Genomic DNA, 24,385 nt, shown 5'->3' on the forward strand with positions numbered 1-24,385 from the left:
GCCCCGCATCCTTGTCTTGGACTTTCTTGAGCCTCTTGCTCCGGTTCCTTCTTTCTGTTTTTCTTTCTTCGCGTTTGGCGCTGCTCGTCATGTCCAAGTCTGATCAAGAGACCACGGAGAGCGGGGACGGAAGCTTGGCAGGCGAGTTTGATCCAGTCCGAGACAATATACGTCTGACGCGCCCCCGCCTTAGCCACTTACATCCTAATCCACTCCTTCCTACTGAAGCACTCTCATTCAAAAGCCGCCAAGGCACTCCAAAAGTCTGCCAGGGACGTCGTCGTCCTCAAAGATGCAACGGAGTCCGATGGTCTCTCGTTGGACGAAATAGTCAAGGAGTGGAAGAAGCTGAAGGCGATCGTGGCCTCTTTGTGCGTCCGACTCTCCTTGGGTCTCCTGCGATGCTGCTTGCATACTGAACGTCGTCCAGCGAATCATCAAGCTCCGAGTCTGACCGTGAGTCGCGTCGATTATCGCGTCATACACGTCTATTCACTGACAGCCCTTCAGCGTCCTCAGAAGACTCGGACTCGGACGACTCCGACAAAGATGAAGCGGCCGAAAGTCAGTCTTGCATTCGCGCCAATGCGACCCGTAAATTGACGATCATCATTCGCTACCGAATGCAGAGCCTGCTAAGGAGGGATCCAGCCCATCGGAATCTGGTGAGTCTACCTTCGACCGCGCGCGTGCATCTATAATTTCGATCTTCCAGACGAGCTAGACTCTGACTCCGACGAGGAAATGGAAGAGGCCAAACCCATTCAAAAGTCTAAGAGCTCAAGCAAACTAGATGCCTCCGAGAAACAAGCGCCCGCTGTCGGAGACTCGAGCGCGACGCTCTCTTCAAACGAAGAATCGAGCACGAGCGATGCAGAGTCGAGCGATGAGGAAAGCTCGACCGAGAACGCCAGTGCGAAGGCCAAGGTGAAGGCCCAGCCGGTGAAATCTTCCGCCAAAAAGGTGGCGGGGAGCAAAGCTGAGCCAATACCGAGTGACTCTGAGTCGAGCTCGAGCTCCAGCGACGACAGCGCTTCGTCTGAGTCCGATGCTAAAACAAAGCCCGAGTCGACGCCCAAGTCAAAGCCCAAGTCTGACTCCTCTTCAGGGTCCTCCTCTTCGGATTCAGATTCGGACGACGAGACCGCGCCGACGACCAAGCTGAAGACCTCGAAGGCCGTGAAATCCAAGGCGAAGCGCGCGTCGCCTGAGCCTGTCATTGAGGAACGCAGCGAGCGGGCCACAAAAAAGCGGCGCACTACCGAGGACGGGACGGCCGTGACCACTGCGACCACGTCGGAGAGTCAGTCGCCGCAACCCCAGACCAAGAACGGGAAGAACGGGAATGGGAAGCCGCCGCGAAAGACGAACACGCCGTTCCAGCGCGTCAAGGTCGACCAGGTTCAGTTTACTGACGAACGATTGAAGGACAATACGTTCGAGTCGAGGGTACGTCGTCGCGGGTCTTGCTCTTCTCTTCGCTCTTTCTCTCGAAGCATGTCCGTGGGCTGAGTCGAGAATTGCCAGAATGCGTCGATGGACGACTATGGCGCGAAGGCTAGTCGGGATCTGATCGTGACGCGTGGAGACGGATTTAGGAAGGAGAAGAACAAGAAGAAGAGGGGGTCGTACAAGGGAGGCGAGATCACGGTGAGTCGTCGGCCTGTGCTGTACCAGCTTGGCTCGCCGTCTCTGATTTTTGATATTCGAAGATGGGTACTCACAGCTTCAAGTTTGATGACTGATTTCGAAATGGAGTGGCTCCGAGGGGACGCGGTGGTCGCATGTGTAGAGATGTACTGACGCTTTGCTGTCTTCGCTCGTAGAATGTCTGTTAATATGATAATAAGATGATCTGGGTGTGCGTGCTGGTACTAGGCACCTTCAGTGTGTTGATTCGCGACGACGCCGGACCTGAACTGATTACGGCAGTACGTACTAAAGCGATGATGGCATTGTAGCTGCTCCTGCCCGCAACCGTCGACCACCACATCCGTCGCAGTAGTAGACTGCAAGTCCTCTGCACCGACAGACTCACCATCATGGCTGCCCCGGAAATATACAACATCACCCAGACGCCCATCACAGGCCACGCCTTCAACGCCGACCGCAGCCGTCAGTACATCCCACCGCTGCTCACGCCGCCTCGCTCACGCCTCTCGAGCAGAGGTCGCCGTCAGCCTCAACTCCAACGACCTCCAGATATTCTCCCGCAGCGGCGCAGACTGGACTCCCACAGAGACCCTGTCCGAGGTGCGTTCCCCCGTCTCAACCTCGTCTCCGCGCGCGCCGATGGCTCACCGCCGCCATCGCCGCCCTCTGCTCCAGCACGACAAGATCATCACCTCGATCGACTGGGCGCCCAACTCCAACCGCATCGTGACCGCCTCGCAGGACCGCAACGCGTACGTGTGGCAGCAGTCCCCCGACCCGCAGACGGGCCGCTCGGTCTGGAAGCCGACGCTCGTCATGCTGCGCATCAACCGCGCCGCGACGTTCGTCCGCTGGAGCCCGCTCGAAGACAAGTTCGCCGTCGCCAGCGGCGCGCGGTGCGTCCCCCCAACCTTCTCTTCTCCCTTCTCTTTCGCCCCTGCCGATGGGGAGGCTCAGACGACGCCGCACGATCTAGCGCGATCGCGATCTGCTCCTTCGACCCCGAGAACGACTGGTGGCTCGCGCGCCAGCTCAAGAAGCCGATCCGCTCGACGGTGCTCTCCGTCGACTGGCACCCCAACAACGTGCTGCTCGCGGCCGGGAGCGCCGACATGAAGGCGCGCGTGTTCTCCGCGTACATCAAGGACGTCGACAAGAGGTGCGTTGCTCCCCCGCCGCTGCCGCGCTCGCTCATCACGCATCATGCCTCATCCAGGCCGGCCCCCACCGTGTGGGGCGAGAAGCTGCCCTTTAACACTCTCTGCGGGGAGTACACGAGCCCCTCGGGCGGCTGGGTTCACGCCGTTGGATTCTCGCCCTCCGGCGACGTCCTCGCCTTTGCCAGTAAGCGCACTCTTCAGATCACGCATCGCACATCGCGCCTCTCACACACTGACCGACTGATCGCCCCACCCCTCCCAGGCCACGACAGCACGATCTCCATCGTCTACCCCGGCGGGCCCGCCGTCTTCACCATCAAGATCAACTCCCTGCCGTACGTCACGCTCGCCTGGACCGCCGAGGACGCGCTCGTCGCCGCGGGACACGACTGCCAGCCCGTGCTCTTCTCAGGGAGCGCGAGCGCAGGCTGGCGCGCCGTCGGCTCGCTCGACGACACGAGCGCGCCCAAGTCCGCCGGCGGCGGCGCTGGCGGCGGGCGCGCGGCGCCCGTCGGGCGGCTGAACAGCGCGGCGTTCAACACGTTCCGCAATGCGGACTCGCGCGGGATGGGGCAGGGCGCGGGGGGCGGCGCGAGCGGCGGGGCGGGGGCGGGGGCGGACACGGAGCTGTTTACGGTGCACCAGAACACGATCACGAGCGTGCGGGCGTACGAGGGCGCGCGGGGCGCGGTGCGGCGCGTGAGCACGAGCGGGATCGATGGGAAGCTTGTTGTGTGGAACGTGAGCGCCGTTGGGGGGCTGGGCGGGAAGATGGCTGGGTTGCGGCTCGCGTAGAGAGGAGGAGAAAAGTGAAGTGGAGTGGAGTGAGGTGGAGCGAAGGAGGGAAGAATACATAGGGTGGATACACGTATCGTAACGGAGCGTCGGGCGGCGGTATTAGGAATACATGCAAAGCGCGCACGGCAGCAGTCAATATGAAGCGTGCGCCTCTCATTTCATCGCGCGGCGTCGCTCTGGGGGCTCGTCGGGATGTCGGCGTACGACTGCTCGTTGACGACGCCCCACACGGAGGCCTTGAACTGCGTCGGGCGAGAGCGCGCGCGAATACGGCATGAGCATCGCGAGCGCCATCATAGGAAGGGAGGGACGCACGAGGGTCAGCACCAGGCCCATCTTGCGCTCCAGCACGCGGAGGCGCTTCAGCATCGACTCGTCCGGGGCCTCGCTCAGCCTGCGCGTCTGCGCGACCAGCTGGCGTGCGTGTAGCGTGCAGCGTTGAGCGTTTGCATCGTGCAGGCGTGCATCGTGCGGGCGGGCGGCGTGCGGTGTGCGGGGGCGTCATCGTCCCGAGATCGATATTGGCAACGATGGCGACGATACGGTAGCGGCGATGCACGACGTGCGAGATGCGCGTCCCACGTTCAGCGCGCGTCCAACGGCGCTCGGTGCAGCAAACGACTCACGTCTTTGATATGCTGGCTCAGCTTCGCGTATTCCCAGAGGACGTCGGCCTCGATGGGCGAGAGGCCCGGGTGGTCCTCGTACGGGTTCGCGTCGAAGATCGCGCGCGAGGGGGCGAGGAGGCTGCTCATCGCCGCACACAAGCGACTGAAGGAGACTCGAGTGCTAGTAAGGCTGATAGAGTGCTAATAGCCTGCGTGGGACGAGCCGCGGCGCGTCGGTGGCGCGACGGATCACGATCTGCACGCGGCTGGTCTCAAAGAGGCATTTCAAACGAAAAATGGTATTGAACGAGACAACAGGGAGGGTTGTTGAGAACCCCACGAGCCCATCGCTTGAGGACACATCTATCTACTCTAACGACGCCCAGGCAGGGTGTTGAGACCACAGCACGGCACCGGGAAACACTTCGTCGAACCGACACTTCGCAGCACCGCGAGCGCCGATCACCAGATCCGCGTCTCGAGCAGGAGGTCGCTGCTGCCCTCCAGCCCGATGCACGCCTTGAGGAACGTCTCGAGCGCGTTGCGCTGGCGCGAGAGCGAGTTGACAACGTCCGTGCCTGCGCGTCCATACAATCAGATACACATCCACAACAGAGGCGAGTCACACGAGGGACACGCACCAGGCTTCACGAGCGGCGCCTTGAGCATGTACGAGAGCAGGCTCAGCACGGGGTACAGCGGCTTGAAGTCCGGTGCGCCGGCCGACACGTCGCGGTACGAGATGCGCGTGAGCAGCTCGGCGAGGATCGTCAGGTCGAGGATGAGCGGCGTCGCGAGCAGCGAGTCCTCGCACTCGTTGAAGATGTTGATCGTCGAGCGGCCGCCGCCCATGATCTCAGAGTAGTACTCGTCGATCGCCCGCTTCGAGTCGCCAACGGCGGGCACGTACTTGATGACGACGACGTGGTCGGGGTGCTCGCCCTTGACGGGCTTCCCGTCTTTCCCTACAGCACCGCCTACATGGCCCAGGTCAGCATATGTCATAACATTGATGGCCGCAGGCGACCCACCCTCGGCGGCCATCTCCGCAGCAGACTTGTAGAGCAAGTTGTTCGCGGCGACCATGTCGTCCACGACGCTGCTCTTGCTGATCTCCTTGCTCTTGAACTGCCTGTCCGAGCTCAAGTTCCACCCGTCGTTGTTCCCGAGGTGGTTGTAGCTCGCGATGCTGAGCGGCTTGATGCCCGCGTTCACGAGGAACTCGGCCAGCACGCTCTTCAGCTTCGTCTGCCCGCTCTTCAGGTCGTCGCCGCCGATGAACGAGCCGTGCTTCTCCGCGAGCGCGATGACACCGGGGACGAAGGTGTTCTGCGGCGCGCCGTTGATGAAGGGGACGCCCTCGAGGATGGAGGCGACGGCGAAGACGGTGCTCGGGGCGACCTCCGCGTGGGAGGACTTGATCGCGGCGAGCATCGCGTCTGCCGAGTCGTTCACGCCGGGGACGATGTCGCTGTAGCGCTCCGTGTTCGCGGTCCAGAAGACGATGACCTGGTCGAGCTCGTGCTTGGCCTTGAACTCGCGGATGTCACTGCGGACGTGCTCGAGGTGGGCCTGCTTGTCCTCGCCCGGTAGGACGTTGTCCGCGCGCTCGGCCTGGTTGGCGGCGATGTAGTCCGGGTAGTAGATGGATGGGAGCGGGGCGCCCATGTCCTTCATGTACGGGGCGACCTGGCGCTGGAGATCCCACTCGAGGACGGCGGCGCGGGACATGGCCTTGTCGAGGCGCGCGCCGGAGATGTCCCAGCCGCCGACGACGAGGTCGTTGGGGTGGACCATGGGCAGCAGCTCGCACAGGGGGGCGTGGACGTCTTTGCCGGTGGTGGCGTCGAGCCCGAGACGAACGGTGCTGGCGCGGAGGAGGGAGCCGATGTAATTGGGCTGCTGGACGGTGGACTTGTTGTGCCAGGCGATGTTGTGACGGTTCGCGAGGATGGTGGCGATGAGGGTCGTGCCGTTGTTGCCGCCCATACCGACGAGCATCAGGCTACAGAAAGAAAAAAAGGGTCGGGTCAGAAGAGCCGCGTAAAATAAGAGAAGCTGTGCACACACCCAGTCTTGGGGACCTTGCGCTGGGTCCTAAACTCGAAGGGCTTGACGGTGGGCTGGATGACGTAGCGGCCATCCTGCTGGACGACGACGTCGGCACCGCGGTTCTCAAACTTGGAGGTGATGAACTCGCGAGAGTAGACGGTAGCCTGGCTCTGAACGGAGATGAGGTCCGCGGGGCGGCGGGCGGCGGTTGGGTGAACAGGGAGGTTCAAGGGGGCCTCGAAAACGGAGGGGTCGGGAGTCGCGTTTCCAGAGGAGGGGGAGGTGTTGGGTGCCATGGTTGGGTAGGAGGGGGGGGTTTGCGTGTAGGGTAGGTAGATTGGTAAAGACGAGGAGCAAGGTGAAATCACTGGGATAAGAGCGGAGGAGCGGCGGTGTGCTTCGATCCTCTGTGGGGGTTGTGTACGCTCCCGAGCTGGTTCGAGAACATGCAAGGGGGTGGGGTCGACTGTTAAAAAAAGTGCGACGGGGTGGACGCGAGGGGAGAGGACGAGGGAGCTGGGGGGGGGGCTCTTATACTCAAGGGCGGGATGCGGTATGAAGTCAAGAGCGGGGTGCGTTTGAGGGTGCGGAGGCGGGTTTATGTACTCGGTCGCCCTTGGCCCATTCGGGAAAGGCGCGCGTCCCTTTTGGGTATCATCGCACGATATCATCCTCGACCCGCACGACCGCCTCTTCTCGGCAACCCCTTTTCGGGGCGGGCACGTTCCACCTCCCACCCTGGCCGCGCGACTAATATTACAGTGTTCCTTATTGCCCTCGGGCATGCCGCGTACAAACTCCGGCCGCACTCTCTCCCGTGCGCGCATCAGCATCCATGACGCGACCCCTCACGCAACCGAACCCCTGCAGGCAAGGTGCTTTTCGCGTTTGGGGGCCCACTGCAGTATTAGCGTCCGCTGCTAGGCTCTGCCAGGCCATCACGAACGTGCCTTCTGCCGCTCTAGATACGTCGAATCGCAGGGCCTGCACAGGTACATCTCATGGGAGTCGCGATACAACCGGCTATATATGCACCGAGCGACGTTCCGCGACTGAATTACAGCGCAAGAACTCGAGCGAGCCTGAGAACGCCATCGAGCGACGAAGGTGGGCGCACACCCGTCGATGCGACGACACAGACGCCTCACAGATAATCGACTAACAGTTGGGCCCTTCCTCGAAGTTCGGACGCGACGCCTCGTGCACAATAATCCGACTGGAAAGCGAGCGCGGCATTCCCACCGAACGGCTCCACCGAATCGCAGCCCGCGCGTCCACACGTGACCCCAGCGGAGTAGCTTGGAAGATCGAAGTGCGCATGCCATGGTGTAGGCCGGTGCATGTCGACGACACTTCGACGACTCAAAGTCGTCCGATCCTGTTCAATCTCAGCGGCGAATTAAAGCAACCCGCACATGTATACAGTCGCGTCGCCGTAGTCTACACAGACCTCTTTCCGTCCACGCGATGGCCGCCTGCGTCACGATACAGTATGCACATATCAACGTACACCGCTTCGGGGAGAGCGGACGCGAAGGGTGGACAAGCACGGGTCTGTGCGCGGAATCGCGGATGCCTAGACCTGCAGGCGCTTGGGCCAATTCGACCGTACGAGTACATTGCTGCTCTCGGCATCGTGCTGCCCGCCAGACCCTGACTAGACGGTCGCCCCGAGCTCTGCACAGGCGTCGGCCTCTCGCACGGCCCTCAATCTGTCACGTCCCGTACATCCGCCTGCCGTGCCCTCCGTCGGCGTCCACCCCACGGAGGACATGGATGAGTCCTCAAAGACCGCCCCGGACGAGGACACGAGCAGCCTTATCGACGACGACGACAGCGCGCGCGTCCGGGATCGTGTGCGTCCATTGATGGGCATCATGAACACCGACAAAGGCCCTTTCGAAGAGGCGGACGAAGCGATGACCGCGGAGGGCGCGCGCGCAGGCTCCTGGGCATACGCAGAGGAGGACGAGGAAGAAGGTGAGGAGGGTGGGACTCGCGACGAGGGCATGGATCTTGGGGTGGAGACGTCGCTCAGGCGGGGATTATACGCTGCGCTGTCGCAATCTGACTGCGAGCGCGCTGGTACGTCGTTTGTCTATTTTCTTTCATCCCACATCAACATCCTAATCTACGCTGATACGAACAGGACATCACTGGGGAACGGCGTCCGACGGTAACAGCGAGGAACATCGCACGCGTTCCACGACGTCCGCGCGGTCCACCCCTTCCCCAACGGCCTTCTCGCTCCCTCTTTCACCCCATCCATCACGTGCACCCTTCCGACGAACCCGAGAACAGCTCTGGGCCGAAAACCAACGCCTCCGAAAGTTCCTGCGGGAGCTGGAGCGGCAGCTTCATGAGATGACGATCCAGCGCGACGCCGCGGAGGCCCGCGGGATCCTTCTGCAGCGGCAATGTGCCATCCTCCAACACCGACTCAACGCAATGACGCACACGCGGGGGGGACGCCGTTTCAACCCAATGCCGCGCGTCACATCGGCTGGGGCGCAGGCGGAACGGAACGGAACGCCGTGGCCAAAGGCCTCGAAGACGATGCGCAGAAAGGGGGCGCCGCCCGAGACCGCGACGCGCGGCGCGCGATCGCGTCGACGGTGTTCAGCGGGAGCCTCGGGACGAAGGCCAAAGCGCAGCTGCGGGACATCGCGAGCGCGCTGGGGTTGCCGGTCGAGGGTACCAAGAAGGTCGTTGTGGAGCGTATCCAGGCCCACCTCGACGCGACGCCCGCCCTCGCCGACCACCCCCGCTTCGCAGGCCTTCGCGCGTGCCGCACATAAGTTCGGTCGCTGTATACGTCGTACGTACTGTCAAAAAAAGCAATTCCATCTATACCACATCTCCTGTACCGATTCACTCGAGGCGGACCATCGCGAACGGTGTTTCTAGAGTACTTTGCGAGCGCTGTCATACCTCCAACGGTCCGCTTCACCTTGGAGCAGGCGATCAATCACCTCTAATCTCACCGAGAGGGTCCCGCCTCCAGTGCCGTCGGACGAAACTGTCAATACGGCAATATAATGTCCGGCGGCGGGGGAGAGACGTTAGCAAAGTCGCGGGGGTTGCCCCGCTCGACGGAGAACCGCCGGGGCCCATTGAATCGTCGGCGTTGTGGTGGACGTCCTGACTCGCGCGCCGCTGCCGTCTGAGCGTCGTCGAGCGTGGGCGGCGTGTGCCCGAACTCGCGTGCGGTGCGTTTGAGACCGTATGTGGTAGACATGGTACTATTGCTGGAGAGTCGGATCTCTCGCGGCAGGGCGCCTCGATTGGGCGCGAGCAAGCCGCTCCTGGTCGTTGCGCCATTTGAGCAGCCAATCGGAAAACTCGGCGTCGCTTTGTTGAAGGGTGGCGTTGTCGGGGTAGAGTTCCTCGGGGGGGTTGTGGTCCTTATTCTCTTCTCGAGATAACCAGTCCAAAATCTTGGCGGGCGCCCGTCCGCGGACAGTTGATTGATATTTGGCCCGTACCTCCGTGTGTCCGGGCGGCTTAAGCCATTCATCGAATGCCTACGGGAGGAACTCAGGGTGCTCGTGAGGTACTTCCACGACGTAATCCTCGTGAATTTTGACCCACTCCGGTTTCTCAAACTACACGGAGGACAGTCGTCAAAGACAACGATTACAATAAAAGCGCACGCGTTGGTGGCCTTTCTGATGCCTCCGGTGCGGGTTGCAAGTGATATACGGAGGACCCGATTTGCACTGAGGACAGTGGTGAGCTATTCCCCAGCATATATCATACTCGACGGAGTAGACTATCCTGGTCGAGACAATAGGACCCGCGGGATCGGGACGGTGAATGACCACGACCGGGGTGCTGGTAAGGATAGATTTCAAGGAGGATGCTTGTAGGGCCAGCGTGACGATGTCCTGATGCGGGTACTCTGCACAGAGCACACAGAATCTAGCAATAAAGGGCCCGACTACATTAGGGATGACGCTGGCACTGGCGAACCCTAAGACGGAATCAAACGGGTGACTAACAATGCGATTAGCGCGACATCGCAATCGGGTTGCACAATTGATTCACCTGTCTAAGACGCTGCGAACGAGCTGAGAGTGCTCCGTGCGACCCATGGCTTGCCCGCACGCCCACATGATGACTTCACGTCGTCCGTGGGGGTTTGAAGCATGCATAAACCCGGTAACGTGGATGTGAACTGAAGCCACTGCGATCCAAGTCGTTTGATAGTGTACTGCACTCTAGTTAGTTCGAAAGCAATAGTGGCTGACATACTGTACAGGGTTCCCCGTTCTTTTTGGGGCATTTCATGCAATCAACAGATGCAGGCCCGTTGGGTTCCAAAGCGATGCAACCAGTGTAAGAATCTTCATCCCAAACACTCATGGCATTGCCGCACTGACTGCTGCAGAGGGTCACCTCTCCAAAGTCGCCGCAGATAGAACAGCGCTACGAAAGGTTGCGTGAGCATGTAAACATGGACACATTCTCGCAGAACGATAAACCTTTGGAGACTCCCGCTGCTTGCCCTTCACGGAGCGGGAAGGTTTACCTGCTAACGGACGTCAATCCGAGCCAATATGGCTGTTCGAAAACGAGACCCACCCTGCTTGGTCGAAGCTGCTTTCTTCGTGTGTGCCGAGGGAGTTGTCAGACATCGTCCGCTCCAGTGGTCGTCGCCCCCTTTGACGACATTGCAGGGAGACTCGGAGGACCGGTATGCGAAGTTGTTTACCAAGTTGAACGTCACTGAGCTGAACTTCACACCCCGACGGCGGGGCTGGGAAAAGGTACGAAGCGAGGCGGAACCAATCTCACAAAATGAAGCTGAGATTCAAAAGCTCACAGGCCCGGTCGAGGTCACAAGCCATGCTCGAGCTCACCGCTCAGGTTGGAGCTCCCTGCGGGTGTGGTCGCATGGGACGGCGTGCGCTGTCTCTTCCGAGTATGATAGCGTCGACTGTCTGAAACTTCCGCTTGCTTCCGTTCGCCACTGCCTTTCAGACGCGCGTCAGCCGGACCCTCACCGCACCGCACCGCACCGCACCGCACTGCACTGTGCCGGCCGTGTAAACTGCAACACTCGTATATCGAATCGAAAGCGTCATGGACAACAAGGACAAGGAAAACTCGGGGACAAGGAAAACTCGGGGAACAGGAAATGCAGTCGAGACATACGGGGTATAGGCACACCGAAGCGAAAGCGTAGGGCGTCGATCATCGTACAGAAGAGCAGGACGGTGACCCGAAGCTCGACCGCGGGGCACCGGAACGTCAGCAAGAAGTAAGTGAAGTACAAATCACGATCAGCACGCACGCACACACAGCACGCACACGCACGCACGCACAGACGACGCACAGACGGATAACGCACACGTCCTTCAACGCATGCGCCGTACGAGTACAGGTCAAGCAACCCGGCGTCAGTAGAGATACTGCGCGTCCCCGCGCTCCTCCTCCGAGTCGTGCAGGTCAAAGTCGTCGTAGATAGTCAGCGCCGCGTTGCGCGCCGGCTCGATGTCGTTCGGGTCCACGTCGTTCGGGTCCACGTCGTCCGTCGCGTCCCCAGACCTACCACCAGCACCACCAGCACCACCAGCCGCAGCCGGCCCCCCCGAGCCAAGGCCATCCGGCCACCGCGCCGCGCGCTGCTCGTCGATCGCCTCGCCCGCCGCCATCGTGTACCACAGCTCCGCCAACACCCTATCGCAGCCGCACCGAGCCAAAGACCACGCATCAGCGCGCCGCCGACGAGCGAAACAAAAAAAAAAAAAAAAAAAAAAAAAAAGCGTGGAGAGAACGCACCGGCTCTCGTTCCCCGCGCACCACTCCCCCTCGCCCGCCTCGCGCACGCCCGCGTCCCGCGCGTCCGCCCCGATCGTGCGCCGCGTGCGCGCCTTCTGCGTCAGCGCGTCGAACAGCACGTGCACGTCGACAACGTACACCCCGCCGCCCGCGTCCGCGGGCCCGTCTCGCTCGCTCGAGCGGGAGCGGGAAGACGGGCCCCGCGCGCGGTCGGAGCGGGAGTGGTCACGCTCGCGAGCGTGGTCGTCCCGTCTGTCGCGGGCGCGGTCGCGGTCACGGTCACGGTGGGGAGACAGCGAGCGGCGCGCGGGGGCGCGGTCGTTGCGGGACGGCGGCGCGTAGGAGCGGTCGCGGCCGCGGTCGTAGTCGTAGCCATAGCCGTCCCGCCTGCCATTCCCGCGGTCTTCATTTCTGTAGGGCGCGCGCGAGTCGTGGGAGGGCCTGTCGTACGAGCGCTCGTCGCGGTACGGCGGGCGGCGGTCGGCCTCGTGCTTGACCAGTCCGGCGCTGTATGATGTATAATGTAGAGCAACGTGAGAAGCGCGAAGAGCAAGGATCGATCCGGATCGATGTCGATCCACAGCGGCCGTCCGCCGGCACGAATGCGTGAGAACAGGCGGCCAGCCAGCACGAGACAGAGACACCGGAACCGGAAACAAAAATGGACGCGGAAACGGAAACGCGATTCTGGTCAGATAAACGAACGGGGAGACGAGAGCGCGGAAAGGCGCGCACTGACCGGAGGAGCGCGTCGGCGCCGGAAGCCCACGTGGACGTCTCGATCCCGAGGTCGTGGAGCGCAGCGCGCGCGGCGGGCTCGTCGTGCACGAGGAGGAGCACGGGCGCGGCGCGCATCTCTGCGAGCGTGTCGCGCAGGCGCGCCGCGGCGGCGTGCGCGCCCATCGTCTCGGCCTCGCCGTGCTTGAACGCCTGCGCCGCGCAAAAGGCGGTGTGTATATGAGCGTGTGTGAGTGCTATGTACGGCGCAGGGGGGGGGGGGGGGGCACGCACCGCTTTCCTGCGCTTCTCTACGCCGAAGTGCGCACCCTCTGCGAGGGCGATGTGCACCGCGGACTGGGTGTCGAGCTGCGCGGCGCCGAGGCGGGCGCGGGTCCAGCCGAGGTCGAGGAGCTGGGTGCCCATGGACCAGCGGTTGAAGGCGAGCGCGAGGACCTGGAGGTCGGCCCACTGCGTACCGCGGGCGAGGCCGTACGGCGCGACGTCGAAGTCTGCGCGCAGGGCACGCAGGAGGAGCCTGCGGAGGGGGAGGGATCGAGGGCGGTGTTATTATTCGGATGCAGAGACGCGTGGGGTGCGGGGCGGGGAAGTCGCGTACCTGGAGTGCTCGAACGCGGCGCGCGGCGCGCCGCCGTCCTTGGGGCCGATGGCGTAGCGCTTGTTGGCCTGGCTGGTGTCAGTGGGCTGTTTTGTTTTTTTGGGGCGGAGAGAGTCGAGCTTCTTCTTGAAGGCGGCCGGGGTGTCGAAGTGGATTGGGCTGAGGGAGAGGTAGGCGGAGGCGGGGCGCGATTTGTGGGGCGTGCGGAGGCCGTATGCGCGCTGGAGGGCGGGCCATCTGTCGAGGGGGAGCAGCAGGTAGCTGGCGCCGGAGGGGACGATGCCTGGGACGGTGCGGGGGGTGTCAGCGGTGTCGATCGCGGAGCGTGCTGAGACGAACCGAGTGTGAGGTCGATCCCGCCCGGCTCGAGCTGCCAGAAGGCGTCGACGAGCTTGGGGGTGTCGTAGCCGAACCTGGGCGGGATGAGCGACGGGACACGGCGACGGGCCACGGACGGGGGTCACCAGTGAGTGGAGTCTGCGAGATAGCCGCCGATCTGGTAGTAGAGCGCGGACTGTGGGCGACCGCGGCTCATGATGGCCCGTGCGCAGGTGAGCGGGAGTACGCAGGGATGCACCGCTGAGGTGATGGCCTGTGCGCAGGCGGTGGATGGAGCGGGAGGAAGGGATCGATGGTGGGCCCGGGCCGAAGCTGGACGAGTCCGTCGTTGTCTCCATCGCCTTGCCGAAACCCGCTTCTGGACAACCTGCCTTGACTCGTCCCTCCTCCTCCTCCTCCTCCTCTCTCCTCCTCCCTCCCTCTTCCTCCCTCTCATCGCCCTCAAAAACAATGTCTGCGCCTCCCCACCCCATCTCGCCCCCTCCCCCCGCCGCCGCTGCACCCGCATCCACAGGCGTCCGCCGCCATCACACCATCACCGCGACATCGCGCTCTGCCCGCGCTGGCAGTCGCCCTCCCATATCCGAGGAATCCCACGAGCAGCAGACCTGGAACGATGACGAGGTCGTCGACCAGGACTGGGTCGGCGCCGTGGGTGCCGTCGGCGAAAAGGGATCGCTCCATCGCCAGGCTTCCCTCCCAACCCGCTACAACAGAGGTACGCTTTTCCCGACATCCCCTTCGTTTCCCACCTCCAGCCCTCTTTCCTCTCGCACCTTCACCCACGCCATCACAATTCTCTCTGACCCACATCGGATGCTCTCTCAGCATACGGGCAAGGATCCCGACAAAGTGGAACCATAACCCCTCGGACCTTGAACAGTCTCACAGCCATCGCAGGCCAGGAAGGCGACGAGGAAGACTGGGAGAGAGAAATGGCCCGCATGAGAAGCGAAGAAGAGGTAGGCACCCTCCTCTGCAGCCCGTCCTCCCCACCGATCCTCATCTCTAATCTTAATGTTTTTTTTTTTCTATCTCCCTCCAGGCGGCGTACTCGAACACCGACCATCCTCAACATCAGCAGATGATCGACTCCCAGTCCGGCGTCTCCCCGCTGTCCCCCCACTTTCATGCCATCCCCTCGCCCCCTCCGGCTGGTTCGGGAGTGCGCAGGCATCAGAGTCTCACCTACGGCGCAGCGACGGGCGGCGTCCGGCGGATGGCTTCTTCTGGCCTCAAGCGTGCTGGCACTCTTCAGGCGCAGATCAGAGCCCCCGGCCAGCCCCCGCAGAGCCCCAGCCCGACCAACGCCGAGGAGGAATACGAATACGACGAGAGCTCCAACGGCCACGAAGACGAGGCGTACTTTAGCCGCCAGCCTTCCGCCCAGGCGCAGCAGGCGCAGAGCCAGTATCCCACGAGCCCGATCGGCCGCTCCCCGTGGAGCACGCCGAGCAACGAATGGCGCACGCCCGCGGGCTCGTCGAACCTCGTCGGGAACAACAGCAGCAGCAACGTCGCCATCGACGACGTCCAGCGCGCGCTCTCCTCGCTCGACATCAATCACCAGCAGCAACAGCAACAACATCAAAACCAAGGCTACCCGCAGCCCGGCTACCCCGGGGGACAGTCCGCCCACCCGCCGCGATTCAACCCGCCGCACCCGCCGCCGCAGCAGATGCCGGGCATGCGGCCGGGTGCGAACGGCGGGGGCGGGGGGCGGAAGCTCCAGCTCGTGACTGACCTGGACGGGCGCAACGCGCCACTGACAGGCCCGAATGCAGGCCCGGTCAGTGCCTCGGCGTATGTGCCGCCGATCGGGCAACAGCCCCTGCAGCAGCAACAGACGCAACAGCAGCAACAGCGCGGGGGGGCCGAGCGGGACGAGCGGGCGTACACGGCGTCGGGGGCGTGGGACCAGAAGGAGCGGGTCCTGCAGGGCCGCACGTCGAACCCGAACCTGAACTACATGTACGCTCAGCAGCAGCAGCAGCAGCAGCAGCAGGGGAAGCCTGGCGCGCCGGGTGTGCCGAACGTCCCTACGATTCCTGCGCAGTATCTGCAGCAGGGCATGGGGGGGAGCTCGAGGATGGGCGTTGCGGGCCCCGGGCAAGGGCAGGCGGGGCTCGCTGGACAGCAGGCGTTCCTGACGTCTCCCGTGGATGTTCCGACGCTGATCGCGACCAAGGGGTACAACCCCGCGAACTTCGACGTGCGACCTACGTTTGTGGGTGACGTTCACGCTGGGTGGGTGGTCGACGGCTGACGCGGATGGCATTGCAGGCGCGATACTTCGTGATCAAGTCGTACATGGAGGACGACGTGCACAAGTCGCTGAAGTACGAGATCTGGAGCTCGACGGACCCCGGGAACAAGCGGCTGGACAAGGCGTTCAAGGAGACGGCCGGGAGAGGCCCGATCTACCTGTTCTTCAGCGTGAACGCCAGGTGCGTGGTCCCTCGCCTCGGTCCGCGGTCCATCCCCATTTATTGTTCTCGGCTCGCAGCGGCCATTTCTGCGGCATGGCCGAGATGTTGACACCGGTACGCTCGATCGTCGCACCCCCGCCGGCACGCAGATCAGCTGACGCCCTCCGTTGGCAGGTCGATTACACACGCAGCAGCACCGTTTGGGCTTCCGACAAGTGGAAGGGCGTTTTCAAGGTCCGATGGATCTTCGTCCGCGACATCCCCAACGCCAACCTCCGCCACATCCGTCTCAAGTAAGCGGACCCTCCGTCTCTCGTCCCGTTGCTCACCTCCGCCTGCTGCAGCAACACACAGGAGAGGAAGCCCGTCACAAACTCCCGCGACACCCAGGAGCTGCTCCCCGATGCCGGCCAGGAGATGCTCCGCATCTTCCACACCCACCCCGCGCGCACCTCGCTCCTCCAGGACTTTGCCTTCTACGAGGTACGTCTCCCACCCGCAGCTGCAGTCCCCGCGCGCTGACGCCCCGCGCGCGCCACCCAGCTGCAGTCCATGCAAAAGATGCAGACGGGCCCCGTGCCGCCCCAGGCCGCGGCCTCGCCCCAGGGCTCCTCGCCCTCCCCGCCGCAGCAGCACGCCTTTGCCGCGATCAACCAGGCCAACACGCTCGCCTACGCGTCGCACCAGCTGCAGATGCCGCACATAACGCCGATGATGCAGATGCAGATGGCGTCGCCGTTCGTCAGCCCGCACGCCATGCACAGCGTCATGCGCAACCCGAGCCCCGTTCCCGTCGTCCACGGCCAGGGATACATGGGCATGAGCGGCGTGCCCGGCTTCTCGTCGTGAGCGCGTGCTTGAACGTGAACGCGAGCGCGAGCGCGAACGTGGACGTGAACGTGAACGTGAGTCTCTGTGCGTGCGCCCGTGCGCGAAACGGGCGCGCGCGCCGTGGACGGTTGGATCAGAACAATCGCTTTCGCCATTGGATATAGATATTTTGCTGTCATATATGTTCTCGCCTCGGTCGACCCGCCTCCGCGCCTCCTCGCTTTTGTCTTGTTTTTTTTTTTCTCTCTTTCCTTCGAATCTTTTTTCTTTTCTTTTCTTGTCTAATTCCGTGTACGATAATCTCACGACGACGCCTTCGTCAGACCCGTCCATGCAAACTTCTTTTCTCCGCTACTAACTACCTGGTTGCGCTCCTTGCTTGCTTCCGTTTATCTCTTCCTCTTCGCCGTTTCTCGCGGGCCCTTGCGTGCTCGCGGGAACGTCCCCGGTCGCGCTTTTCTTACACCGTTTCCGTCTGTATGTCGTCCGCTGCTGCTGTTGCTGCCGTGTCCAGTATCCCAAGCCCAAGCTATGTTTCTACACGGTGCTCCTGTCCCTCCTTCCTCCTCTCCTCCGTCTCCGTCTCCGTCTCCCCGCATGCATCTCGGACAAGGAACGTCACAGTGAACGGACGTGGACCATCGCTTGTTCGCTAGCTAGCCTGTACTTGTTTTCCGTGCGCACGCACAACTTACACACGCCCTCGGTCCTTCACACGCACCGCATCGAAGTACTCTAGTAACTACTACGGCTTTCGTCTCGTCGCGGCTTTCGTCGTCGTCGTCTTTTCGTTTCGGTTCGTCGAGTTCTTTGTTTTTATTTAACGAATACAAGTCGTTTGCGAGTCTTGTGAGCCGGATGCGGCGTGCGGCTCGGTGAGCTGAGCCGAGCACGGCAGAGCACGGCGCGCGTCGACGCAGCAGCGGCGAACATTGGCAAATGCGGTGATTTTTGACTTGCTCGCGGCGAACATGACCAACTGAGCACTCTGGCCTGCAGTCGGCCTGCCATTCTATCTCATCCGACCTCCACACACACGCGCGCTCCGTTTGGGAACAGAACAGAACGCCGACTACGTTATGGTCATGGCACACCCCGGCCCCATCCTCGAGGGCGAGTTTCTGCGCATGCTGCAGCGGTGCATGCCGCCCGCGGGGTGGCCCGCAAAGCTCGGTACGTGCGGTCGCTGCGCCTTTCACCCCGTCCCGCCCCACCCGATCGCGCTCTACGCTCACACTCGCACTCACGCTCACGCTCACGCTCGCCGCACGCCGCACAGCGGTCGCCCACTCCGGCGGCGCAGACTCGACGTGCCTCCTCTACCTCCTCACCCAGCTCACGAAGGCACCCCCACCGTCCGCGTCCGCGCCCACGCGCGCGCACGCGCTCCCGCGCGAGATACTCTCGCTCACGGTGAATCACGGGCTGCAGGACGCCTCGGACGGCATGGCGCGGCACTGTGCGCGCACCGCGCGCGCGCTCGGCGTGCCGCACCGCGAGCTGCGCATCCCGTGGGGCGTCGCGCCGTTCCCCGCGCGGCCGGGCTCGAACCCGGGCACGGACGGGGGCGCGGGCGCAGGTGGGGGCGCGGGCGCGACGGAGGGCGTGGCGCGGGACGCGCGGTACCACGTGCTGGTGCGCGCGATGGCGGCGGGCGGGGCGGACGCGATCGCGTTTGGGCACCATGCGGACGACCAGGTGGAGACGGCGCTGATGCGGCTCGCGCGGGGGAGCTCGGTGCTAGGGCTCGCGGGGATGCGGCGGGTGCGGCGGTGGGGGATGGGGATGGGGAAGGAGGAGGGCGATCTGGGGTGGGCGGGCGCGCGGGGGATGGGCAGGTGGGTCGTGCGGCCGCTGTTGACGGTTGGGAAGGTGAGTGGTCGTTTGGGTTCGAGAGCGGGTGGGTGGTGGGCGCTGAGAGGTTGTGCGTGTGTGTGTGTTTGCTAGGACAGGATCCTCGCGACGTGCGAAAAGGCGGGGCTGGAGTACGTCGACGACCCGAGCAACTTCCAGCCGGAGCTCACGCTGCGCAACGCCGTGCGGCAGATGCTCGAGCGCACCGCGCCCGCCGCGTCCTCCCCCGAACCGGGCGGTGAGCCCCTCGTCCGTCTATTTCTCTCTCTCTCTCCCGCTGTGGCGCTGCGCCCGACGCCGACGCGCTTTTCAGGCCCTGCCTCTGTCCGTGTCGAGCGGCCTGCCTGAGCGCCTGGCGGAGGACCTCCGGACGATCGTGAAGCGCGCCGAGAGCGCGGACCTGCCGATCCCGCTGGACCTCTCTGGGAGCCGCGAAGAGCTCCGGGGCGCCATCCTGTCCTTCACCGAGCACGCAGAAAACATCGAAAGCCAGGGTACCCCATCTACTCTCATCGTCCCCGCCGATGCTGACCCTCTCCGCAGCGAGCGCCTTCATCAGCCGCCACTCCGTCGCCTCGCCGCCGTCCACCTTCCTCTTCTGCACGGACAGAATCCAGAACATGGACGACCCCGTCGTGAACGCCGCCGTCCTCTACCGCATCCTGCGCTACGTCTCCCCCGCGCCGTGGGGCTCCAACGTCGCCGAGGGCCGCCGCCGCAGCGAGGGCATCGCGCGCCTCGCCGACCGCCTCTGGAACACGCCCGCCGCCGCCGCCCAGGCGCAGGCAGAGCGCCACCCGTTCGCGTCCGTCGGCAAGGTCCTCTGGAACCCGATCCGCATCGGCAGCGACGGCCGCCTGCGCTACGAGACGCCGCAGCCGTACGAGCGCTACGGCTGGATCGCGTCCCGCGCCCCGCCCTCGACGCGCGAGCCCAACCCCACCGTCATGGACGTCACCGACAAGGTCGCCGCCGCGCTCGCCGCGCGCGCGCACCCGCGTGTGGGCGATGCGCACGATGCGCACGCGAGCGGCGCGCTGGAGGTGCTCTACGACAACCGCTTCCTGCTGACCTTCCGCCTCGCCGCGGCGCCCGCGGCGCTCCTCCCGTCGCTCGCGGCGGGGCACGCGCGCATCGTCGTCGAGCCGCAGTCGCGCTGGTTCTGGCCGCGCGTCGTCCTGCGTCAGACGCACCCGGAGCCGGGCGACACGACGCTCGCGAGCGTGCCGGCGCAGGAGATGATGTGGTACAGCGGGAACTTTCGGCGGCGGGCGGCTGCGACCGCGACGCCACCCGGCGCGGAGGAAGACTCGTGGGTCGACGTACGGTTCATACGCGTTATGAATGATTTTTGACTGCTGCCAGCATGAGATCTGGAGGGACCCCGAAACCCGATCGCGTGTGCACGTGGTGAGAAAGTGAGGACAAGGACCTCGGACAGTTTTCCATCTGTTTTTACCAAGCGATCCGCGGCTGTTGGAGCGGGACGTCGAGTGGACGTGACATGCGATGGCAGAGGCGACGACGACGATGACAATGTACAGACAATAAAAGCCAGCGACAGAATTACACATTATGGTACCGACGACCCCGCTCGTGAGACACCCCCCCCGCCCTCGCGCTACTGATACAGATAACAAGCCGACTGCTCTATGCCATGACCGATCCCGAACATCACCCACCCACACGTATACGCACCCGACACGGTCGTCACGGGGGGACCGTGTTGTCCAGTACTATTCGCGAGCCCTCGCCGCCGCCGCCCGCCTCGTTCGCCTCCTCGAACTTGCGCACCTTCTTCGCCCACCGGAGCCCGCAGGCGTTGCAGAGCGTTTTCGGGCCGTGTGGGCCCTGCAGACGCAAACGCAGACGCACGGGGGCGCGGGGCGCGTGCAACACGGTCAGCCGCGGCGCGGCGCGGGGGAGGGCACAAGGACGACGGACCTTTCTCCATTCCGGCGAGTCCGTGCGGCCGCAGGTGACGCACACATGCTGGTCCGTGGTGTACACCCTCTTCGCCTGCGGGCGGGTTCGCGTCGTCAGCGCGACGCGGCGCACAAGTCGCGAAGGCGAAAGAGAAGGAAAGGGGGGGGGGGACAGGAACGCGCGACCCACCTTTTTGCGCCGCGATTCGTCCGTGTCGTCCTCGGGCCCCGGCGCACCCGCACCCGCACCCGCACCTGCACTATTAGCGCCCGCCCCTGCTCCTGTGCCCGCGCTCGGCCCAGCCCCCATCCCCATCCCCATCCCCGCCGGGGCATGCGACGGGCCGCCGTACGTGTGCGACGCGACGGAGTAGTACGGGTAATCGCTGCTGAAGGGTTGCGCCGCGTCGAGCCCCAGGTGGACCGCGAGCTGGGACGACATGCTCCCGGACTCGAACGGGATGCTCGCGCGCGAGGCGGCGGCGGCGGCAGCCTGCGTCGCGCCCAGCTCCTGCGAGCGCGCGCGGAGGGCCTGCAGGCGCTCCCGCAGGCGCGCGTTCTCGACCTTGAGCTCCAGGAAGGTGTTCAGCCTGCGCCGCGCGCCGCAGGGGCAAATCAGCATCGGCAGCGATTCAGGGAGTGGGGGCGGAGGGGACGGGGGGCGGAGGGCGTACATCGCGATGTTCCTGCTGGGGTACGGCTTCGCCATCGCGAAGAAGCAGCTGCACTCGTCGTCGGGGCCGACGTGCGGGTATCCCATGATCTCGAAGAGGACCTCCTTCTGCGGGGCGTGGTACTCTGCCGCGCCGTAGTACTCCGGCTTGCACTTGAGTCGCGCGTAGGTGAGGAGGTCGCCGCGCGCGGCGATCGCCTGGGCGAACATCCCGCGGAAGCTGTCCCTGTCGTTCGCTGCGCGCACGCGCCGTGAGCGAGCGAGCGAGCGATCGCGCGGCGCGGCGCAGCGCGGTGCGGGGGGTGTAGCGAGAGAGAGAGTCTAGAGAGGGGCGCACGCACCGTTCATGAGCTCGATGAGGTCGCCGTCGACGAGCTCCTCGTCCTTCCAGCCGAGCAGCTCCTGGACGGCGTGCCCGCAGAAGAGGACCTTGCAGGACGCGGAGAGGACAAGGATGATGGCCTCGCTGAGCTCCGAGATGAGGAGGTCGGCCCAGCGCTTGCGCTTCATGAACTCGAACGCGGGGGGCTGCTTGAGGGGCGGGGGTGGTGGCTGCTGCTGCTGCTGCGGCTGGCCCGGTGTTTTATTTTGGTTGAAGGGGCGCGGGCCCGCGGTGGAGGAGGTTGCGGGGGAGAGAGAGGGGGACATGGTCGCATCGACCTGGCACGGCGGGGAGGACAGGGGCGGGGACGTGGGTGGTATTTAATTCATGGGTGCGGTTGCAGGCGGTCGCACGCCGGCGATGGCGCGTGCCCCGTGCGTCCTCTCGGATTCTCCCGGTGGCCGTGCCATTCACTCGTCCGGCCTAGAATCCTCCTCCCAGCCGCGGCCCTCGCACGAAGGCCTCGTCCATGTCCACTCAATACACGTCTCATCATCGCATTAGATCGATATCGCTACATCCTAAGCGTCCCATTCCACTCCCTAGACAAACACGACCACCGCGACCACCGCGACCACCACGACAGAACACAGAAAAAAAATTACGAGGAAGAAGTGGGCCCGTCTTTCACAGCCGCAATGCCCGGCGATGGACGATACCCGTACGCTAGTCTAGTATCTCGCTCTATCCTTGTCTATCTGGACTCTATCCCCGCCCGGCGACCGACGCTTAGATGATGCAGTAGCCCCCATCCACGCGGATTTCCGACCCGGTCATAAATCGGGACGCGTCACTGGCGAGGAACACGATGGCGCCCTAATAGAAACAGTCTCGTCAGTGGCCTGACGGCGTCTGCATGCGTGGTTTTTTCACTCACGGCCAAGTCTTCTGGTTCACCCATCTGCAATGTCATCACCGATCAGCACCACGCCGCGACAGAATAAGTCGCTCGACATACCCGTCCCATCGGCGTCAGGCTCTCCCATGTTTTCTAAAAACGTCATTCCAAATGGCGCCCGCGGTCGAGGCCTCGATCGACTCACCTTGAGCTCTTGGTCATGGGCCAAGATCGTTTTCGTCAATTTCGTCAACATGTAGCCAGGGCTGCGGGGTGCGTTTATCAGCACCAGGCACTCGTGTCAATTTCGGATGCCATCTTTACCTCAGACAGTTCACGCGGACGCCCTTCTTCGCCCACTCGACCGCTAGGCTGGACGCCATGTGCCGCACAGCTGCACAGAAAGCGCATGAGCCGCGCGCCGACGAATGAGAGGCCGCCGCAACGTACCGGCTTTTGACGCGTTGTACGGCGTCTGAGGCTGTATGTCGAGCACGGAACAACGTCAGCACGTGGGCCCGGAGATCCCAGGACATGAATTTCCAACCTGGGGAACGTTGACGATCTGGGCCTAGATCAGTATTACATAAAATGCGGGGTAGCGTCAAGCCCTCACGTTCGCGCTCATGCTCGCCACGAGCACGATGCTCCCGCCGCCTTGCGGTATCATGTTGCGCGCCGCTTCGCGCGCGGTGAAGAACGCCCCGTGCACGTTGATGTCGTACAAGCGCTTTATGCGGTCGAACGGGTAACTGATTACATCATGTGAAACTTCAAAGTGGGGCGGGGGAGTTGACAACGGCGACTCACTCGAAGGCGGAATAGTTCTCCACGATACCTGCGAGGAGAAGCAGGGCACGAAAAAAAAAATAAGCGATGAAATTTATCTTGCGTTGGAGAACGAGGGGCGAGTAAAGTGCACGCACCGGCCGAGGCGACGACGGAATCGACGCGCCCGAAGCGGTCGATGGTCTCCGCGAAGGCCTTTTGGACGGAGCGCTCGGAGGAGACGTCGCACTCGAGACCGACGACGTTGAAGTCGCTCGGGCTTAGATCGCTGTTAACTTGAGTCTCTTCAGAAACGGCACGTCCGCCGAGAGCGCGCGGGGAGAGGGCACTGACGGCAGGCGGACGCAACGAGCTCCTGGGCGGCATCCTGTGCCTCGGACTGTTTCAGGTCGACGATGGCCATGCTGGTGCATCCGCTGATGGAGGCGCGCACGTCAGTGAGTTTGAGTCGGGGCGTGATGGATGACGCAGGGCACGCACGAGCGAACGAAGGCGCGGCAGAACTCGTTGCCCAGGCCGCGGGCGCCCCCAGTGACCATGCAGACCTGCACGCCGCCCGACAGCCAAGGGTGAGGTGAGAAAATCAGTCCGGAAAGGGCGCGACGGCTGTGAGACACGCACCTTGCCCTCCATCGAGAACTCGGGGAGCACTCTCGGGGCCTTTGTGCTCTGGAGACGTGCGTGGACGATGCATTGCCTCGAGGAGGCGAGGGCACGGGTGGCGAGCGGGAACGCGCGGGAGACGAGGGAGGACATTGTTGTGGGAGGGAGAGAGAGGGAAACGGGAGAGGGCGTGAGTTGGCAGCCGGAGAATTTAAAGCAGCCGCGTCTGGGGAGCCCAATCCCCAGATGACCACGGACCGAGCCGCCCGACCCAGCGCGACTCGAGAGGCAGTTGCCGTCCTGCTCTCGACTCGCGACGACGACCACCTCC

At 63.6% G+C, this 24,385-nt stretch overlaps 12 protein-coding genes across 12 annotated transcripts; 6 read left to right on the top strand and 6 right to left on the bottom strand.

Annotated features, from left to right (window-relative positions):
* The first annotated feature begins 20 nt into the window (after positions 1-20).
* HETIRDRAFT_471488 (uncharacterized protein) lies at positions 21-1,856 on the top strand. The gene is made up of 8 exons (XM_009544624.1): positions 21-141; positions 194-371; positions 431-456; positions 511-564; positions 630-665; positions 716-1,449; positions 1,528-1,650; positions 1,713-1,856. Exons 1-8 carry the CDS (start codon positions 90-92, stop codon positions 1,743-1,745), a joined length of 1,236 nt encoding a protein of 411 aa, XP_009542919.1. The 5' UTR covers positions 21-89; the 3' UTR covers positions 1,746-1,856.
* Positions 1,857-1,977: 121 nt separating this feature from the next.
* Positions 1,978-3,771, top strand: HETIRDRAFT_407878 (uncharacterized protein). Its single transcript, XM_009544625.1, has 6 exons — positions 1,978-2,115; positions 2,168-2,253; positions 2,329-2,549; positions 2,630-2,812; positions 2,870-2,997; positions 3,076-3,771. The coding sequence occupies exons 1-6, from the start codon at positions 2,043-2,045 to the stop codon at positions 3,606-3,608; spliced, it is 1,224 nt and encodes a 407-aa protein (XP_009542920.1). The 5' UTR covers positions 1,978-2,042; the 3' UTR covers positions 3,609-3,771.
* A 46-nt stretch (positions 3,772-3,817) lies between these two features.
* On the bottom strand, positions 3,818-4,336 carry HETIRDRAFT_248007 (uncharacterized protein; the record flags this gene model as incomplete). The annotated part of the gene is made up of 3 exons (XM_009544626.1): positions 3,818-3,853; positions 3,927-4,025; positions 4,238-4,336. Coding segments are annotated over 3 exons (234 nt in total), but the record flags the coding sequence as incomplete, so codon positions are not given.
* Positions 4,337-4,681: 345 nt separating this feature from the next.
* HETIRDRAFT_471495 (uncharacterized protein) lies at positions 4,682-6,821 on the bottom strand (the record flags this gene model as incomplete). Its single annotated transcript, XM_009544627.1, has 4 exons — positions 6,290-6,821; positions 5,251-6,224; positions 4,861-5,196; positions 4,682-4,797 (listed from the first exon to the last, which is right to left on the bottom strand). Exons 1-4 carry the CDS (start codon positions 6,565-6,567, stop codon positions 4,682-4,684), a joined length of 1,704 nt encoding a protein of 567 aa, XP_009542922.1. The 5' UTR covers positions 6,568-6,821.
* Positions 6,822-8,293: 1,472 nt separating this feature from the next.
* Positions 8,294-9,120, top strand: HETIRDRAFT_407879 (uncharacterized protein). Its single transcript, XM_009544628.1, has 2 exons — positions 8,294-8,356; positions 8,421-9,120. Exon 2 carries the CDS (start codon positions 8,689-8,691, stop codon positions 9,067-9,069), a length of 381 nt encoding a protein of 126 aa, XP_009542923.1. The 5' UTR covers positions 8,294-8,356; positions 8,421-8,688; the 3' UTR covers positions 9,070-9,120.
* A 173-nt stretch (positions 9,121-9,293) lies between these two features.
* On the bottom strand, positions 9,294-10,365 carry HETIRDRAFT_100315 (uncharacterized protein; the record flags this gene model as incomplete). Its single annotated transcript, XM_009544629.1, has 5 exons — positions 9,294-9,576; positions 9,614-9,795; positions 9,829-9,876; positions 9,925-10,267; positions 10,319-10,365. The coding sequence occupies 5 exons, from the start codon at positions 10,363-10,365 to the stop codon at positions 9,294-9,296; spliced, it is 903 nt and encodes a 300-aa protein (XP_009542924.1).
* A 465-nt stretch (positions 10,366-10,830) lies between these two features.
* Positions 10,831-11,538, top strand: HETIRDRAFT_449051 (uncharacterized protein; the record flags this gene model as incomplete). Its single annotated transcript, XM_009544630.1, has 3 exons — positions 10,831-11,040; positions 11,099-11,177; positions 11,255-11,538. The coding sequence occupies 3 exons, from the start codon at positions 10,831-10,833 to the stop codon at positions 11,536-11,538; spliced, it is 573 nt and encodes a 190-aa protein (XP_009542925.1).
* Positions 11,539-11,673: 135 nt separating this feature from the next.
* On the bottom strand, positions 11,674-13,926 carry HETIRDRAFT_457652 (uncharacterized protein; the record flags this gene model as incomplete). Its single annotated transcript, XM_009544631.1, has 7 exons — positions 11,674-11,953; positions 12,056-12,562; positions 12,795-12,985; positions 13,067-13,310; positions 13,392-13,674; positions 13,731-13,804; positions 13,856-13,926. The coding sequence occupies 7 exons, from the start codon at positions 13,924-13,926 to the stop codon at positions 11,674-11,676; spliced, it is 1,650 nt and encodes a 549-aa protein (XP_009542926.1).
* Positions 13,927-14,120: 194 nt separating this feature from the next.
* Positions 14,121-17,754, top strand: HETIRDRAFT_380438 (uncharacterized protein). Its single transcript, XM_009544632.1, has 8 exons — positions 14,121-14,448; positions 14,559-14,692; positions 14,776-15,957; positions 16,014-16,177; positions 16,237-16,273; positions 16,334-16,452; positions 16,504-16,642; positions 16,703-17,754. Exons 1-8 carry the CDS (start codon positions 14,181-14,183, stop codon positions 17,006-17,008), a joined length of 2,349 nt encoding a protein of 782 aa, XP_009542927.1. The 5' UTR covers positions 14,121-14,180; the 3' UTR covers positions 17,009-17,754.
* A 321-nt stretch (positions 17,755-18,075) lies between these two features.
* HETIRDRAFT_154211 (uncharacterized protein) lies at positions 18,076-20,206 on the top strand (the record flags this gene model as incomplete). Its single annotated transcript, XM_009544633.1, has 5 exons — positions 18,076-18,163; positions 18,270-18,862; positions 18,938-19,062; positions 19,181-19,338; positions 19,388-20,206. The coding sequence occupies 5 exons, from the start codon at positions 18,076-18,078 to the stop codon at positions 20,197-20,199; spliced, it is 1,776 nt and encodes a 591-aa protein (XP_009542928.1). The 3' UTR covers positions 20,200-20,206.
* A 393-nt stretch (positions 20,207-20,599) lies between these two features.
* HETIRDRAFT_239856 (uncharacterized protein) lies at positions 20,600-21,961 on the bottom strand (the record flags this gene model as incomplete). The annotated part of the gene is made up of 5 exons (XM_009544634.1): positions 20,600-20,695; positions 20,789-20,863; positions 20,960-21,359; positions 21,444-21,678; positions 21,784-21,961. Coding segments are annotated over 5 exons (984 nt in total), but the record flags the coding sequence as incomplete, so codon positions are not given.
* Positions 21,962-22,553: 592 nt separating this feature from the next.
* HETIRDRAFT_44428 (uncharacterized protein) lies at positions 22,554-24,207 on the bottom strand (the record flags this gene model as incomplete). The annotated part of the gene is made up of 13 exons (XM_009543521.1): positions 22,554-22,640; positions 22,702-22,725; positions 22,783-22,815; positions 22,868-22,928; positions 22,987-23,056; positions 23,113-23,143; positions 23,210-23,233; positions 23,279-23,414; positions 23,473-23,500; positions 23,589-23,726; positions 23,785-23,867; positions 23,932-23,996; positions 24,073-24,207. 13 exons carry the CDS (start codon positions 24,205-24,207, stop codon positions 22,554-22,556), a joined length of 915 nt encoding a protein of 304 aa, XP_009541816.1.
* Between the last annotated feature and the right edge of the window lie 178 nt (positions 24,208-24,385).

The sequence above is a fragment of the Heterobasidion irregulare genome (genome assembly GCF_000320585.1).
Source record: "Heterobasidion irregulare TC 32-1 unplaced genomic scaffold scaffold_02, whole genome shotgun sequence".
Taxonomy (NCBI): domain Eukaryota; kingdom Fungi; phylum Basidiomycota; class Agaricomycetes; order Russulales; family Bondarzewiaceae; genus Heterobasidion; species Heterobasidion irregulare.